The sequence below is a fragment of the Gobio gobio genome (assembly GCF_949357685.1).
Source record: "Gobio gobio genome assembly, chromosome: 14".
NCBI classification, from domain to species: Eukaryota; Metazoa; Chordata; class Actinopteri; order Cypriniformes; family Gobionidae; genus Gobio; species Gobio gobio.
This window is the reverse complement of record NC_137107.1, coordinates 15,606,649-15,626,337: the sequence shown is the minus strand read 5'-3', so window position 1 is coordinate 15,626,337 and position 19,689 is coordinate 15,606,649. Positions and strand designations below refer to the sequence as shown.

Below are 19,689 nucleotides of genomic sequence, written 5' to 3'. Positions count from 1 at the left end.
AATACAATAATTCACTAACACAATACACAACATGACATCATGACTTTTGACAACGCATTTTGAGCTATCCGCGTGTATGTGTACGCTGTGTGATTCCGCGTGTATGTGTACGCCGAAACGAACCATCATCTCCGCGTGTATGTGTACGGCATGTGATTCCGCGTGTATGTGTACACCGTGTGATTCCGCGTGAATGTAAATGGATTTATAAACATACTAAATTATGTTTTTTTGAAAATGTAAAAATGCAGAATGTTTCTTGTGATGGGTAGGTTTAGGGGCAGGGGCAGTGTGTGTGTATGTGTGTGTGTGATGGGTAGGTTTAGAGGTAGGAGCAGTGTAGGGGGATAGAATGAAACGGCATTGATAAACACGCTAAAAAGCGATTATGCGTCTCGATAGCACGCCAAAATGGCATAGCGAATTGGCATGTCATACATACGCTATTTCATGAGATCAGTCTGCAATACACTATGTCTACCTAAACCCTAATACTCTTCCAACAGGAACATTTAGTCAATCATAGCAAAATGTTATAAAAACACTAATACTAGATGGAATTACAGAAACTGCATAATTTTTTGTTGTGTCAGGTCTGCCCTTATACAATAGACAATATATTTAATTGATCATAAATTGTGTCTTTTGAAGACTCTCCACATTTTAGTTTTGTTGGGTTTAGTAAATGCATGAATTTTGTTTCTTTTGCTGCAGAAATTCAATACAAAAAATGAATGACCCATTTATAGAATGCCCTTCAGTTTTATTTCATTATCAGCAATCACCATGTTGACAAAAAGTTCCTGTCCTTCATTTAGGAGCTTTCCTCTGCCCCCTGAGGGAAGTAGACGTTGAATCCTTAGATAGACAAAATACAGTTAGGGACCAGATGCATACAGTCACTGTAATACATGGTCAAATTATTTACACTTTGCAGTAGCCCAGCAGGCACAGTACATCAATGTGACGTCAGAAAGACGTTGGACTGCAACCAATCCAACGTCAGTCAGATGTCATATTTTGGTTGAAAATGAAAATCGGGTTGACGTCTAAACCCAATGTTGGTTTGACGTCAAACTCCAACGTCAGACAGACGTTTAATTTTGGTTGGAATAAGCACCTCACTGTTTAAAAAAACAAACAAAAAAACAAAAAAAACACGTAAAAAGGGGTGAAATGTGTGGCAACACATTAAATCTCTGAAGATCTCAGCAAGATGGCGGCGCGAGTACATCGCGGGGCTCGGGGTCTCTCCAGATTCTGCAATTTTGCAGAATTTGTCTTGCTCATCTCGGGTCTGTTCGTGCAAAACAGTTGTGCCTTTACATCATACACCCTTTGTGAGATTTTGGATATTGGTTCGCGAATTTCCGACAGTTTTATGGACAATCTTCGACTCCTTCCTGAGATCGCTAGGACACCCGAGGCTATGCACTCTACCCGGCCAGGCGGAAGTGCTCGCAGGCGGTGTCGAGATCGTAAACAAAGGCGGGGGAAGCGCGGAGGACTAAAAGCTAAGCTAAGGCTAACACCACACCGGCTCTCTTTACCCAGCATTTTCCTTGCCAATGTACAGTCTAGGGATGGAACGGTATGGAAATTTCACATCACGATTATAGTGACCCAAATTATCGGTTATCAATATTATCACGGTTTTCTTCAAATGAGACGAATGGGTTCAAAAAGAACAGAACGATAAACACACAGCAAGAAACTTTTGAACTGTAAAGTCCTAATCTTCATGGAAACCTGGTTAAACAGCGGAATACCGGACACCACTATTGAGCTAGCGGGACGCCACACACTCCGGGCGGATAGAACATTAGATGGCTTCGGTAAGACCAGAGGTGGTGGATTGTGCATTTACATTAACAAAGCTTGATGCACAAACTCTGCTATTGTTGGGAGTCACTGTTCAGCTAACCTTGAGTTTCTCATGGTTAAATGTAGACCTTTTATCTACCGCGGGAGTTCACTTCCATCATTATAACTGCAGCCTATATCCCCCCGGAATGCTGATGCCAAGCTTGCTATGAAAGAACTTCACGCAGCCATCAGTAAACAACAGACTGATCACCCGGAAGCTGCTTTTATTGTTGCAGGTGACTTTAATCACTCAAACTTAAAGTCAGTGCTACCCAAGTTTCACCAGCATGTTTCCTGTCACACCAGAGGAAACAAAACCTTAGACCATGTTTACACAAACATGGCTGGAGCTTACGTTGCGACACCCCTCCTCCACCTGGGACAGTCAGATCACCTTTCTTTGTTCCTCACCCCCAAATATGCACCCCTCATCAACCATGGCCTGCGGGGGCAGATTCCACACTCCAGGAAAGGTTTCTACACAGACTGGAGTATGTTTCCTTCTCAGGCCACCAGTGGCACTCACACGGACATTGACTACTACACCTCCTCTGTATTGGATCATATCAATACCACCATTGACAGTGTTACAACCCAGAAACAGATCACCACATACCCAAATCAGAAGCCATGGATGAACAGGGAAGTGCGACTCCTGCTGAAGTCACGCAACACTGCCTTCAGATCAGGAGATGCACAAGCCTACAGCACATCCAGAGCAAACCTGAAGAGGGGCATCAAAAAGGCCAAGCACTGCTACAAGCTAAAGATAGAGGGACACTTTTCCAACTCTGACCCTCAACGCATGTGGCAGGGCATTCAGGCCATCAGTGATTACAAACCCACCCACTCCACCCCCGCAGCCACTGATGTCAACTTCCTGAACGAGCTAAATTACTTTTATGCTCGCTTTGAAAGAGACAAAAGAGAAACTGCCACCAATCTCAAACCCTCAGCTGACCACCCACCAATCACACTCTCCTCCACAGATGTCTGCAAGGCACTGAGCCGGATCAGCGCGCACAAGGCTGCTGGACCAGACAACATCCCTGGTCGTGTTCTCAGGGCATGTGCGGAGCAGCTCGCTGGGGTTTTTACAGACATTTTCAACCTGTCTCTGCCCAAGCAGCTGTACCAACATGCTTTAAAAGCACTTCCATTGTGCCAGTGCCAAAACACTGTAGACCGAGGTGCCCTAATGGAAAGTGCGCGTGCGTGTGTGTGAGACGGAGAGACGAAATCGTCCCGGCCACTATTTGAAGGGACAGCCATTCGTAGTGGTGTCCGAAACCATAGTGGACGTTATTGAGTGCACTCATTCTATCCCACATTGCACCGCAATAACGAGTGTACAGCTGATGTACACACAACGGCTGTCTGAATTCGCTCACTTGTTTTCATTCACTCCCTCAAGTGAACTGTATTAGTGAATTAAAGTAAGCAATAGTGATTGAGGGTTTAGGGGGCGATTCCGGATTCGGCCACAGAGAGCATTAAAAAGCCTAGTACACACTATAGCTAGCAAGACCTATACATACTGCATCTCACCTGATAACTGTAGCTCTTTGGCGAACTGCTGTAAAATGTCCTCATGGACGACCCTGTCATGATACACACTGCTTGCTGTTCCTGCCAGAGTTCAGCGAGTTTATCCTCTTTTTCAAGTGTCTAAATTCGCCGAAAGCTCCCAGACTTTTTTCGACATGTTTAAAAATTATCGTGAGGTCGGGAGGTGCTCTTAACGAGGTCGGCTCGTCTCGTAATTCCTCTGACACGCTGCGAGCCACGACCATAAGAACATCAACGATTTCCACGCGATTGAAAAAAATCGCCTGCGAGCTCGTACGATAGCAAAAATCGCACCGTGTCCGCTCGGCTTTATGCACGTATGCTGTTTGTTGACTTCAGCTCAGCATTCAACACTGTCATCCCAACCAATTTAATAGCCAAACGTGGAGACCTGGGCATCAACACCTCAATGTGCAACTGGATTTTGGACTTCCTAACTGACAAACCCCAGAATGTTCAATCAGGATTCACCTGCTCCACGTCCATCACACTTAACACTGGTGTACCACAGGGCTGTGTGCTAAGCCCGTTTCTCTACTCCCTCTTCACCTCCGACTGCAAGCCTGTGTATGGATCTAATTCCATCGTCAAGTTTGCGGACGACACTACGGTGATTAGTCTCATCAGTAACAACGATGAAACTGCCTATAGGGAGGAGATCCAGCACCTCGCCACACGGTGCACTGAAAATAACCTGCTCCTCAACACCACCAAAACGAAGGAGCTCATCGTGGACTTCAGGAAAGAGTCAAGAGGCACACACGACACCATCCACATCAATGCTATCCCCGTGAATATCTATCCTGGTGAACTGTGTGGCAGTATGGTTTGGGAGCTGCTCTGTTGCGGAGCGCAAGGCACTGCAGCAGGTGGTGAAAACTGCCCAGCGCATTACAGGGACTCCACTACCTGCCATCGAGCACATCCAGAGGAAACGCTGTCTGCATCGAGCTCGCAGCATCCTTAAGGACTTGTCTCACCCAGCCCACAGACTGTTTTCTCTCCTGCCCTCCGGCAGGTGTTTCAGGTGCCTCCGGAACAGGACCAGCAGACTAAAGAACAGTTTTTTCCCCAGAGCTGTCTCTTTATTGAACTCGAACCCCCGTTGATCCACTTCCCTCATATACTGCTAACTCTCCTCTCCCCCCCTCACATCTGCCTTCACTTGTTATTTGCACGACTGGAATGTCAATTTGCACTACCGACTGTTTATAACAGTAACAACTGTTTACTTATGCATCTTGCAATACCATACGTAACTGGACTGTGCTCATTTGCACTGCCGACTGTTATTTACAGTACCAACTGTTTACATATGCATTTTGCAACTTACTTCTAACTGTAATATGCAATCACTTTCCACTGCACTTTTACACTTTTTTCGGATAGCTTCTGTCCATACTTTATTGCACTACCTTAATCCACTGCTATATTCCTCATCTTAGCCTAACATATCATTGTATACCTCTATCTGTAAAATTCTGTTTATAGTAATAGCCATCTGTATATTATATTATATTCATAGTACATTATTCACCAGTAAATTCTGTTTATAGTAATAGCCATCTGTATATTTATTCACTGTACATATTCACCTGTAAATTCTGTTTATAGTAATAACCATCTATATATATATATACAGTGCCCTCCACAATTATTGGCACCCCTGTTTAAGATGTGGTTGTGGACTTCTAAAAATTCTCCTTTTTTTTTAAACAACATAGAACCCAAATGCAAAAAAAGACAAAAATCCAACCTTTCATTTTATTACATTACTTTGGTGGTAAAAAAAAAAAATCACACATTTAGAAAAAAAAAAACTTGAAATCATGTGTCCCACAATTATTGGCACCCCTGATGTTAATACTTTGTACAACCCCCTTTTGCCAACAAGACAGCACTTAATCTCCTCCTATAACATTTCACAAGATTGGAGAACACAGAGAGAGGGATCTTTGACCATTCTTCTTTGCACAATCTTTCTAGATCATCCAGTGTCCTGGGTCCTCTCTTATGCACTCTCCTCTTTAGCTCGCCCCACAGGTTTTCAATTGGATTGAGGTCTGGGGACTGAGATGGCCATGGGAGGACCTTGAGTTTGTGACTGCTGAACCATTTTTGTGTAGATTTTGCCACATGTTTTGGATCATTATCCTGCTGAAAGACCCAATGACGACCCATCTTCAGCTTTCTGGCAGAGGCCATCAGGTTTTTATTTAAAATGTCCTGGTAGTGCAAAGCGTTCAGAATGCCATGCACCCTAACAAGGTTCCCAGGGCCTTTGGAAGAGAAACAGGCCCACAGCATCACAGATCCTCCACCATACTTCACGGTGGGCATGAGGTGCTTTTCGGCATACTCATCTTTTGTCTTACGCCAGACCCACTTAGAGTGTTTGTTGCCAAAAAGCTCAATCTTAGTCTCATCTGACCAAAGCACACGATCCCAGTTGAAGTCCCAGTACCGCTTAGCAAACTCCAGACGTTTACGTTTGTGAGTGTTAGTGAGAAAAGGCTTTTTTCTTGCATGCCTCCCAAACAGCTTGTTGGCATGTAGAGAGCGTCTGATGGTTGTTTTGGAGACTTTGTGACCCCAAGATGCCACTCTTTGATGCAATTCTGTGACAGTGAGCTTAGGACATTTTTTTACTTCTCTTACCATCCTCCTCACTGTGCGTTGTGGCAAGATAAACTTGGGACCTCTTCCAGCCTTGTTTGTCACTGTTCCAGTTGTTTTAAACTTCTTAATGATTCCTCTGACTGTAGATACGGGTAAGTTAAGGCGAGTGGCTATTTTCTTGTAGCCATTGCCTGACTTATGAAGGTCGACACACATCTGCCTTACTTGAATGGTGTGTTCTCTTGTCTTTGCCATGTTGACAAATGGGTAAGAGAATTAGGCCTCTGTGTCACGTAATATTTATACCCCAGGGAAACAGGAAGTCATGAATTACTAATTAAAAGTTCCTAGATACCCTGACCAACTTTAGCAACTACAGAAAAATATATTTAAAAAAAAATCAATAAAAATTTTCAGAGGAATTGTTAGGGGTGCCAATAATTGTGGGACACATGATTTCAAGTTTTTTTTTTTTTTCTAAATGTGTGATTTTTTTTACCACCAAAGTAATGTAGTTAATGTAACTTGTACTTTTTCTCTTTTTTTTGCATTTGGGTTCTATGTTGTTTAAAAAAAAAGGAGAATTTTTAGAAGTCCACAACCACATCTTAAACAGGGGTGCCAATAATTGTGGAGGGCACTGTATATATATATACAGTGAGGAAAATAAGTATTTGAACTCCCTGCTATTTTGCAAGTTCTCCCACTTGGAAATCATGGAGGGGTCTGAAATTGTCATCGTAGCTGCATGTCCACTGTGAGAGACATAATCTAAAAAAAAAAATCTAGAAATCACAATATATGATTTTTTAACTATTTATTTGTATGATACAGCTGCAAATAAGTATTTGAACACCTGTCTATCAGCTACAATTCTGACCCTCAAAGACCTGCTATTAGTCTGCTTTTAAAATGTCCACCTCCACTCCATTTATTATCCTAAATTAGATGCACCTGTTTGAGGTCGTTAGCTGCATAAAGACACCTGTCCACCCCATACAATCAGTAAGAATCCAACTACTAACATAGCCAAGACCAAAGAGCTGTCCAAAGACACTAGAGACAAAATTGTACACCTCCACAAGGCTGGAAAGGGCTACGGGGAAATTGCCAAGCAGTTTGGTGAAAAAAGGTCCACTGTTGGAGCAATCATTAGAAAATGGAAGAAGCTAAACATGACTGTCAATCTCCCTCAGACTGGGGCTCCATGCAAGATCTCACCTCGTGGGGTCTCAATAATCCTAAGAAAGGTGAGAAATCAGCCCAAAACTACATGGGAGGAGCTGGTCAATGACCTGAAAAGAACTGGGACCACCGTTTCCAAGGTTACTGTTGGTAATACACTCAGATGTCATGGTTTGAAATCATGCATGGCACGGAAGGTTCCCCTGCTTAAACCAGCACATGTCCAGGCCCGTCTTAAGTTTGCCAATGACCATTTGGATGATCCAGAGTAGCCAAGAGAAAGTCATGTGGTCAGATGAGACCAAAATAGAACTTTTTGGTCATAATTCCACTAAACGTGTTTGGAGGAAGAAGAATGATGAGTACCATCCCAAGAACACCATCCCTACTGTGAAGCATGGGGGTGGTAGCATCATGCTTTGGGGGTGTTTTTCTCCACATGGGACAGGGCGACTGCACTGTATTAAGGAGAGGATGACCGGGGCCATGTATTGCGAGATTTTGGGAACAACCTCCTTCCCTCAGTTAGAGCATTGAAGATGGGTCGAGGCTGGGTCTTCCAACATGACAATGACCCGAAGCACACAGCCAGGATAACCAAGGAGTAGCTCTGTAAGAAGCATATCAAGGTTCTGGCGTGGCCTAGCCAGTCTCCAGACTAGGGCTGTAACGATTTGACCAAAAATAAAACCTCTATGCACAATTAATTGAAGATTAATTGAACATTTTGCCTCGATTACGATTAAAGGGTTAGTTCCCCCAAAAATGAAAATTCTGTCATTAATTACTTACCCTCATGTCGTTCGCCACCCGTCAGACCTCCGTTCATCTTCGGAACAGAAATTAAGATATTTTAGTTGAAATCTGATGTCTCTGAAAGTCCTCCATTGGCTCAATGGTACTCTACACTGTCAAGACCCTTAAAAGGTACTAAAGACGTCGTTACAAAGTCCATCTCACTACAGTGGTTCTAAAATAACTTTATGAATCGGCGACAATAGTTTTTGTGCGCAAAAAAAACCTAAATAACGTCTTACATAGTGATGACGATTTCAAAACAAAGCATCATGAAGCTTCGAAGCGTTATGAATCACTGAGTCGATTCAGCGGTTTGAATCGCCAAATTTCAGCAGTTTGGCGGTTTGACACGCGATCCGAATCATCATTCGGCTCAGTGATTCATAACGCTTCGCAGCTTCATGATGCTTTGTTTTGAAATCGTCATCACTATGTAAGACGTTATTTAAGGTTTTTTTGCGCACAAAAACGACATTGCGAACGACATGAGGGTAAGTAATTAATGACAGAATTTTCATTTTTGGGTGAACTAACCCTTTAATGAACGATTATTTTGCTTTTTTTTTTTTGCTTTTCATTTTTTGCCCTCGTAAGGTTTTTGAGTAAGTTCCTGATAAGGTTTATACTGTAAATATTTTCTACTAAAAGGTGGAATTTTTTTTTCTAATGAAAAAGTGCATTTCTTTGTGATTTTAATATACTTAAATAATAGGAAAATGTTCACTTTCAGCAGTTCTTGTCTATGGGGCAGATTTCTGTTTGTTGTACATCAGATAGGCTAAATTAACACTGTAGGCCTACATTACATTTATCTGAATGCTTTAATGAGAGTGATTGTGTGTGTGAATTACTCATACCGTCTCTATTTATTATGAGGCTGTGATTTGTACTTACTTCAAAGGTATTAAAATATATGCCTATACCGGTTGAGTTTCTAAGCTACTTTAGTGACTTTACTTTAGTCACAGGACAGCGTTGACACTGCGTTTCTGCGCTACTCTCTGCGCGCGATCTTCACGTGATGTGCGCGCTTCTGTCTGAGTGTTCGTTTGTCACAATATAGTTCAACATAATACACATCTGATGGTCTAAAAATCGCTTAATGTCCAAATGGGCAGGACTTAAAACACATACAAATAACAAAGCTTTGTGAGGACACAGGTGAAAGAGGTCTGCCTTCAGGGCGCGCGCGTGTGCGCGTTATCAGAGACGCGACATGGCTCGGCTCTGTGTCACAGAAAAAAGCTGAGCACTGAACGGATACGTATTGTTGTTTTTGAATAGTGCACAATCGCATTAAATGGTCAAACTGTCCAGCCTATAAACACATTTACTTGACAAACCTTATGAGGACGAAAGTGAAAGCGATCTGGCTTCGAGGCTTGCGTGCGTGCCCCCTGTGTGTGTGTCAGCGCGTAGGCTATAAGAACGGTAATTAACTGACCTGTATAAACTGTGTAAAACATGCAGTTACAATAATGATTCTGGACATCTATAAACAAAGATAACTGCTCCTGCATCTCTCTGTGTGTCTGCAAACTGCACTTGATGTGACTGACGGGGCGGAGTCACGTGACTAAAACCGAAATAACCGACATGGGAAAATTACGTCGGTTAGAGGTTCTGAATTTCGGTTTCGATTATTTTCCGATTAATTGTACAGCCCTACTCCACACCTAAACCCAATAGAGAATCTTTGGAGGGAGCTCAAACTCCGTGTTTTTCAGCGACAGGCCAGAAACCTGACTAATCTAGAGAAGATCTGTGTGGAGGAGTGGGCCAAAATCCCTCCTGCAGTGTGTGCAAACCTGGTGAAAAACTACAGGAAACGTTTGACCTCTGTAATTGCAAACAAAGGCTACTGTACCAAATATTAACATTGATTTTCTCAGGTGTTCAAATACTTATTTGCAGCTGTATCATACAAATAAATAGTTAAAAAATCATACATTGTGATTTCTGGATTTTTTTTTTTTTTTAGATTATGTCTCTCATTGTGGACATGCACCTACGATGACAATTTCAGACCCCTCCATGATTTCTAAGTGGGAGAACTTGCAAAATAGCAGGGTGTTCAAATACTTATTTTCCTCACTGTATATTCAGTACATATCCATGTCCTTGGTGGTCATCCACTTATTCAACCATTGTATATCCTGCACTTATGCAACCATTGTATATCCTGTACTTGCTGCTATTGCACTTCTGGTTAGACCTAAACTACATTTCGTTGCCTTGTACCTGTACTTGTGTAATGACAATAAAGTTGAATCTAATCTAATCTAATTAAACAACTCCACAAACAGCATTACCACCTGTATCTTTAAAACTTTTTGGTGGACAATCCCTCAGATTAGAACACTGCTGAACAATCACAGGACTATTACACTCAATAATGAGAAATTAATAACATAATATATAAACAAATAATAGACTATGATAAGTGAATCAAACACTACATGTAGGGGTGGGAGAAAAGGTCGATGCATCGCGAGTCATTATCCAACGATTCAGAATCGATTCTCAAAAATTCAGAATCGATTCTCAAAAATTCAGAATTGAAAATGTGTTCAATACAAACGCGCGCGTGCGGTCACTGGCCAAACAGAAAAACCTGTTGATAGGCGAACGTTCATATGCTGGTGAATTGGCTTCGTTTAAGATAAAATGGACAAACTACGACCTGCTCAGGGGCGTCACACCCGTGGGGACACTTTTCCCGGTGAGAGGGTGCACCCGCACGTTTTTTCCGCAGTTTTGCACAACCGCCTTACAGCAGTCGCTCCTCCGTTTCTCTGGCCGCTCTGTGTCTGCGCTCGCTGCGGCTGCCTCCCCATTTCAAAAATGTATTTCGCTTATTAAATGCAAAGTTTTTAATTTCAAAAGCATTTTTAAATAAAAGTTCATATTTCCAACAAACAAAATTCTGAGCCTAAATAACGAAGTGGTGCTCAAGTAGGCTATAAGGCGCTTTCCTTGCCATTAATGCTTAATAGCACTCTACCGTCTCCAATGCGGTGGCCGGGACATAAACCTACCAACATCCGTGGCATAATTTTTGGAATAACTTATCGAATATTGCTGAACTACTGCACAATGATTCAAATAAATGGAAAATTCTGAACAAAGACTTCGTTTTGGTGAGTGATTCGTTAAATGTCTCTAACATGACTGTTGCAGCTCGGCAAGTTCTCTCATGGGAAATGTTATGCGCACACACTGAATTTGGCTTCTCAGCGAGCGCTAAAGTTGTTTTTCTTCTGCATTAGCCTATGTTTTAAATATTTTTTTGTGGCTCTAACCAAAGTAAACTTTTTTTTGCTTTTAAGAAATTTTTTGTTAAAATGTTCTAAAGAAACCGAAAAATTGTCACACTTAGTTGTAAATTGAGAACTGTTTATTCTTAATGATTGTTCTTTGCAATTGTATGGCTTATTATGTTTCATTAGAGCTTGTTAATCTTGAATATAACTTTGTTAATAAAATAATAGTATTGAAAGAAATCTTCATAATCATTTTTAATATGGCAATACTGTCAAACAGTAGCCTAGAAATCTAGACGCACCCTAGCGGCAGAAAATCTATTTTGCCGCGAGTGTAGTCTAGCAACTCTCGGTAGACCTGAGAGCTGGAAAAACCAAACTCTGGTCAGGCCAATCACAGCGTGTGTAGAGTCGGTGGGCGGATTTAACATAATGAAGGCACGTCACGGCAGAGTTGCGGAGGTTCTGCGTGCTACTCGTAAACAAAGCTGACGAACAGCGGTCTTTTGAAGTGGCTTTGGCCGCGACTCTGGAAGACTTGGAGTTAAGCTTTTCTCTGAGAAAAGAACGGCACTGAATTAAAAAAAAAATTTCATTCTTAAAAAAAGAAGATATGTTCGAAGTTTTGCCTACCAGATACGGCGAAAGTCTATCAACTAACGTTAGCTCGGCTTCACCTTCTTCTTCGCTTTGGTTGGTTGTGGCGCTCATGGCGCTATCCAATTGCATGCAGAGGGAATTTGAAAGACAACCGTTTATCGAATATTGGTCAATGACTAACTAAAAACTAAAAAACTTCTAACAAAAAACAAAACACATTTTAGCTCCAATTTTGGTTAAAATGTAAAGTTCATGTATTTGCACAGCAGGATAATTAGTTACCAAAAATGTATGTTAAGAATCGTTTTGGCAATTGGATCGTTACTCCCAGAATCGTAATCGGATCGAATCGTTAAGTGCCTTAAGATTCCCACCCCTAACTACATGATGATCATATCTTTAATCATCATCAAATAGCTAACATCACCTGAACAAAATTTATTTTGTAGTTCTTGCCATAACAAACACAGTTACAGCAGCCAGAGAAAAAATAATGTTAAAAGGACAAGAGTCAAACTACCCAACTAAAGAAAACACCGATCACCGGTGACTGAATTGTCAACAAAACATTAACATCTAAACCTCTGTTAATTCTCAATAAGAGCTTCTGTCTGACAGAAATAAAGTAAATCTAGTTAATAATAAGTGAAGCTAGTAATAAGTGTATTTTGGGGGGGGGGGGGTTCCAACCAAAAATTCAACGTCTGCCCAACGTTGGAGCTTGACGTCAAACAAACGTTGGATTTTGACGTCAAACCAATTTTCATTTTCAACCAAAATTCAACATCTGACTGACGTTGGATTAGTTGGAGTCCAACGTCTTCCTGACGTCACATTGACATAATTTCTGCCTGCTGGGAGGAGAAGCCCTTATACAATTTCCAACCTGTAGGTTTCTTGAAAAATCTGGATAATGGATGCCACTGTGTCCCGGCTGAGATTTGGCTGTACTCGTTCACCAGCCCCTCTGTATGATAGCCTGTGGTTTATGACATGGTCTAAGATAGTAGCTCTTATTTCATCAGTTACCCTATTCTGGCCCTTCTTTGAGCACCACCATGCATTCTAACTCCTCAATCTCTACATTGCCCTTGTCCAGGCATTCCTCTCCCTTGCTCTTGTCCCACTCTTCTCCCTTGTCATGGTACTCATATTCCTCTCCCTCATGCAGTCCTTTTTTCTGACTTTCTTTGTGTTGCTCTATATTGTTCCTTTTTCACACAAGAGCAGCCCAAATAGGCCCTCTTTTACTGTATACCATATGGTCATGTGATTGAAAGAACATCAACACCTGAACAATTCCTAGATGGGAATCAGCTGTGATTTATATTTTACATTTACATTTACATTTATGCATTTGGCAGACGCTTTTATCCAAAGCGACTTACATTGCATTCAAGGTACACATTTTACATTTTGTCAGTTCTTGCTTTCCCTGGGAATCGAACCCATGACCTTGGCGTTGCTAGCGCCATGCTCTACTGTTTGAGCTACAGGAAAGCTTTTTTTTTGCAAATTTATATATTTGCATAACTTCAATTGGCTGTTTATCAGTACCAATGGAATAAAATACAGGGGATATATTTGTGTTTCAATTCTCAATATAAACAGCTGTTTACCTTGACTTTAGCCTATAAGGTTAGGGTTTAGAACAAGCTGTTATCTGTTCTGACATGGTGTTAAAGCATTGGTAAATTTGGCAGTAAAAATCCATTATTTTGGTCTTGGTTGAGCTTGTGTGTAAAAAGTTCAAGCATTTTAAATGTGTGTTAACTATATGCATTTTGTTTAAAAGTAACAATAAATGTGTTAATTGTATAGCCTACACAGACAGATGTTGTGCTAACTGTGTTAAGAGTTTAGGAAATGTGTTAAAAGTATTGAAAAAATTGTCATAGCGATTGTAAAAAAACTGTAACTGCAGGCATTTCTTTAAACCGAGATATTTCTGAATTTTGCCCAATCTTGGGAGGTTGCTGGCTTGGGTTTACTTTGGACTAATGATAGATGACAGCAGATGATCATGTTAATGAAAAAAAAAATTCCACCAGTTAATGAAAAACACATAAGAGCAACTTATAGTTTTCATTTAAAAAAAATTTAACACACCTTCCTCTTCTCCTGGCAAGATACTCTGCTCTTGCTGCAGGGTCAGAGTTAACACGCTGCCTATGGCGAGCGTTTTTTTCTTTGCTTGGCAGTAGCATCTGGTAAAATAGACGTAAATAGTTATAAATAAATAAAGAAAAAATTACTAATAAATACTCTAAATTATTTTTTTGTACTTTTTATCATAGTGTACACAGATTAAAAATGAACCATCTGAAATGTTTGTAAATTACCCATATTGGATAAAAATCTATTCCAAATAATACTAAAATACAGTACTTTATGTATATTAACCATCAATTGAATATAAAAAGCACAAACACTGCTAATCTAGGACATATATCTATCATGGAAAACACTCTGCAGTGGTTGCACCACATGATATTTTTTAATTCACTCAAAATTTACAGAAATAGAATTGGCCATCAAAACAAAACAATCTAGATTCCCACAAAAGGTCACCATGAAATTTATAATAAAACTATATAGTTGTAGAAATAACTTAATATTCATTGTTTTTTTGAGGTTGCACCACACGATATCCAAATGTGGTAACTACATACCAGCTGTTAAAAAGGTTTTTTGTTTTGTTTTTTGAGAGAGAGAGTTAGAAACCTGCTTGCTGCTTCAATGGGTCCTTGGCAAATTGTTATATGATGCAACTTCCTGTCTCTGAATGGATTTAAACAAAGTCCAAAAATTGGTAGTTTCTTGATGGTCGCACCACTTGATATTTCATAAAATGGACATCATTGGACAATGTTTGTTTGTATATTATGAAAGAAATAAAAAAACAAGTGCTTTGCAATTTTGTGCAGGATTACTAAACACTTTGGAAATCATGCCAAATAGTATAGAAAATAAATTTGAATAAATTTAGAGTAATTTCAAAGATTCCAAAACAGAAGTTATGGCCGGACGGTCGCACGACATGATATTGACACTTTAACAGAAAATTACAAATAACTAATGCTTTTTGAAAAATTAAAGTAAGTACATACATGGGAGAGGAACTCAGTGTTTCCCACACATAGACTAATTCGTGGCGGTGCGCCACAGAATCAACACCGGCCGCCACATATTGCGCGTCGTTATTCTTTAAAAAAAATGTTTTTTACGCTATTTAAAACACGCGTATTCCTTCAGCTGCATTTCCTTTCCCGGCTCTCTCTCTTTCTGTCACTCACGCGCGTCTTTCACTCAAATGGCCAAACCTGCTTTTGATATGAAACAAAGTCTAAGCTTTTAAAATGTTTAAAGTTTTAATACGAAATTCAAACAATAAATAGCGTTTTGGCGCTAATGAAGCAGTTAAAGCCAGAGGCGTTGAAAAACAGAGTTGCGACATGCTCTCATCTCCCGGCGGCGCGCACAGTCACGTGGTTCACGGAGTGCTCAATAGTTCCACACAAACCCGCGCTGTCAATACATTTGAATGGATAGACGATAGTTTCACTATACAGGTGCTTGCAGCATTTTTTGGTAAACAGTACAGCATAGTGTGCATTGATTATTACGTCAACTATTTACAGTATAATTTTATTATGTAAAGTGATGGAGATGCAACATTGTTAACATGTTAATTTTTCTTGTATTTAGCCCTCAGGTATTCCATACTAATTGCTCACACTTATACTCATTGGTGGTCAAATGTGACCATACACCTTAACTATTTTTCAATTAAATAAATGTTCTATATTTTAGTTTAATAATATTTATTGACTATTTTGAGGAGATCATTTGGTACTAAATAGGCCTACTATTTGTGCAATAATTATGGTCCATTAATGACCATTTAATGAATTAAAATATTTTTCTTATTTATATTACAATTAGTGTAATTAAGGTTAAAATAGAGAATTCCAATGCAAAGAGGCAAATTAGAGTCATTTTGTGGCTGGAAAAATGATAAATTTCATTTGTAATGCCATGGTTTACCTACTAGGTGCCTGTATGGCTCTTTAATAAATATACATTTGTCTAGTTGCTCAAAAAAGTATTGCAGATCATAACTGCTTACTTATTTTTAGGTTTTGCATTTTAATAAATATTTAGATATGATCAAACTCTAGATTTCTTTAAATGTGAAATTTTAAAATGTTAATAACTTACATCCTAATATTTTTTAATGATACTTATATAAGCACACACACAAGTGAATATTAATGAATGCGAGCAAATATAATTTAACCCAAGAAAAGTTTAAAATAGTGCTAAAAAGGCAAACTTATTTTTCCCTATATGTACAGTAGGCTATATACATATGAATTGATACTGAATAAAGATCGAAATCGATATTTGTGCCATTACCCCCCCCCCCACACCCCAACCCCCCATCAACCCCCACCAACACCCGCCCCCACCACCACAAATTGGTTTCTAATCTGTGGGAAACACTGGGAACTACATATATATGGTATCTTTTTATGCATTTAAACCAGTTTTTAGATGAAATAAAAATGCAACCGGACAGAAAATTTAGGCGTCACGTCTTTGACTCAAATGCTACTAATTCACGCCAGAATTTCCATTTTGCATGAAAGCGCGTCCTGACAGTAGGGGTGTGAACCTACACTGGTCTCACGGTTCGATTCGATTACGACTATCATGCCATCGATTCGGTTCAATTCGATACACAATGCATCACAATGCATTGACAATCACACTGCATCTAATTTCAAAATCAAAGACCGCAATAGGAGAGCGTGCGGTTCAATAGTGATCAATAAAATGCAGCTCATATCTATTGTTTTCGGTGATGAGAACTCCATTAAATCTGCATATAGTGCGGGAAATGTAGATCGGATTTATATCCATTTTGCAGAGATTCATTTATGTGCCCAAGTGTAAATGAAATCGTTTAGATAAATCAGAAAGCTTTGATTTACACACAGGGCGTGAGTTCTCCAGGTCGTGCTTACCAGATTGTTCATAAAAGCCGAAATGTGCCCAGATGTCGTCTTTAAAAGTAGTTCGAGCATTTTAATTACTCACACTCACGTCTCGCCTCCCTCTGCCATTGTATGCTACCGCGACAACGCACGTACGTGACAAATGACGTCAGAAAAGAATCAGTACATTAGAATCGGTTATGGTCTATTACTGAACCGATACCGAATCGTCCTCGTCTGCATCGTGATGCATCGAAGAAACGATTAATTTCGACACCCCTACCTGACAGTCTGCCTTTTAAGCTTCAAACTTTACTGAACGAGCGCCGGTGCGGTGACAGAAGGCAGTCGAGAGGGAGACAATTGATATTCAGGGCAAAAACATTTATTTAGCTGAAATATCTGCTGATGGATGCTAGTTTTAAAAGTCAACATAATTCACATATTTTATGAGAGGGGTAACTGTAAAGGGATAACAGCGTGCAATCGAATATAAATGTAAGACGTTTCTACAGGATAAAGAAATTACAGTAACAGTTACAATGTCCATAGCAAATGTGTGTGTTCCTGCAGAACATTCAACTTATCTGCTAACACTGAATTTGCATTTTTTGTGTTTTTGTTTTTTCTTTAATATCATTTTAATGTATGGATTTAAACTGTCCTTTTGCTTAGTAGCTTGTTTGCACATAATGTACAGTACAAACATAACCTTACAAAAATTAACCGTGGTTTTATTATAGTAAAACCACGTTTTTTGGTGTACTGATTACCATTTGTATAACCACACAAATACCATATAGTTAAACTATGGATTTGAAGCAAAACCATGGTTAATTTGTGGTTACCATTGAATAACTACAATAACCCTGTTATTTCTTATTATTATTGTTGTTATTTGTTTTGTTCATTGTAAAACCATGGTTAATTTATGTAATGGTAGATCTATTCACTATGTATGTTTTCATAGCACTCATCTGACACGTTTGTTTGAAGGACAGTATTGGGCAGGATGTGGAATAGTGTGTTTTGTCAATAAAATGGTCTCCTCTCCACCAATAAGCTGGTGTGTGGTGGGCGTTCTGGCGCAATATGGTTGCCGTCGCATCATCCAGGTGGATGCTGCACATTGGTGGTGGTTGCGGAGATTCCCCCCTTCTATATGTAAAGAGCTTTGAGTACCCAGAAAAGCACCATTAAATGTAACAAATTATTATTATTATTAAAATAAAATAAAAATCTTTTTATCCGATTAATTAAAAAAGTTATCGGCCAAATAATCAAATATCAAAATATTAGTTAGTTGCCGCCCTAGTAGTTTTTTTGTTGTCCATTTAAAATAATGACTCTTACTAAACAGTTGATTAGCAATGTTGAATATGTTAAACCCCTTCATTTTTTTATGCAAACTAAAGTACTTTTAATTGATGAGTCATATAATTTGTTTTATTTATTTTTTTAATTTCTCATAGTTTGCAATTAGTGCATTACACACAATATTTAAGAGGTCGGATATGAATAAATTCATTATTAATAAACCCCATTCAATCATACGTTATGCCATGAACAAACGTACTGATTTTGACATTTTCATCCAGACTGTAAGAGTTGTTAACAGATTGAGTTTCTAACACCATAAACAGCTAATTTATGGAGTCTATTAGTATCTAATTTTAGATGTATTGATATATTTCAATTTTCATGTTAATGTTCCTCATCAGTCATTAATGAGAATGAAGGAAATCACCAACCTGTTTGTTCCTCTGTATCTTCATCTTTTATTCTGCAGGGTTCTTCCTCAAACTCCATCTTTACACTAGTGTCAGTGGTTTCTCATTAAGTAATTCCTCCTGCTTGCTTTTTCTTCTCCTGTGGGAAGAAGAAACTCTCAAGAACGGCTTCACTGACTGAAGGTGTTAATTGTGGTCGCTGTTGCTCATCAAATTATAAAATTATTCAGCTTTAAGTGTTTTGCACAAACAACTGTTTAGAAACGGTTTACCAGGTTTCATTACATAAAATGAAAACACAACTCATAATCTTCACAAATAGTATTGTGAAAAAACAGTAAGTAACGAGTTTACGTTTCACGAGTGTACGTTACTGTACAACATCAGTCGGTTCATTTCGATTCATTTTTAATTCACTAAATGAAACGACTCGTTTAGTCGTTTGGATTTAGATTTCTCCTATTAAATTGTAAAAATGAATGTATTCACAGTCTGAAACATCAAATTTAGAGCAGCGGCTGTATTCCAGTTCACATGTTTGTGTTCCCTTCCCTCGGTCACTTTTCTTCTTCTCCTAGACTCGGATGTGTGTTATTGCTTTGGTCCCATGAGCGCCCTCTACTGGCGGAAACCAATCCCTATTAAAGGGATAGTTCACCCAAAAATGAAAATTTGACATTTATCTGCTTACCCCCAGGCCATCCAAGGTGTCTTTGTTTCTTCAGTAAACACAAATGGAGATTTTTAACTTCAACCGTTGCTGTGTGTCACTCATAGAATGCATGTCAATGGGTTCTAGTTCTATTAGGGAACTTCAAATTAATCCATGCGGCTCGTGACGACACATTGATGTCTTAAGACACGAAACGATCGGTTTGTGCGATAAACCGAACAGTATTTATATAATTTTTTACCTCAAATACAACACCATGTCCAACAGCCCTGAAAGCGCAGCACTTCTGGAAAGGAAGGTCAATGTACACAATCTAGTGTAGAGACATCACTTCCTGTGTGTGAGGTCTCTAAGGCTGCGTCCCAATTCGCCTACTTATACTACGT

General features: G+C 39.5%; 1 protein-coding gene across 4 annotated transcripts in view; it reads right to left on the bottom strand.

The window, feature by feature from the left end:
* Positions 1 to 19,216, bottom strand: part of LOC307137928 (uncharacterized protein) — a 39,765-nt gene extending 20,549 nt beyond the window's left edge. Inside the window, exons 1-2 of one of the 4 annotated variants that reach the window (XM_079835961.1) lie at positions 18,985 to 19,212; positions 18,652 to 18,769 (exon numbers count right to left, since the gene is read on the bottom strand). In XM_079835961.1, the coding sequence (XP_079692087.1) occupies positions 18,652 to 18,675 (24 nt within the window). In that variant the 5' untranslated portion in view covers positions 18,676 to 18,769; positions 18,985 to 19,212. Of the gene's footprint in view, positions 1 to 14,009; positions 14,108 to 18,651 lie in introns of all 4 variants that reach the window. The other 3 variants (XM_079835960.1, XM_079835962.1, XM_079835959.1) reach the window with 3 other exon arrangements.
* Between the last annotated feature and the right edge of the window lie 473 nt (positions 19,217 to 19,689).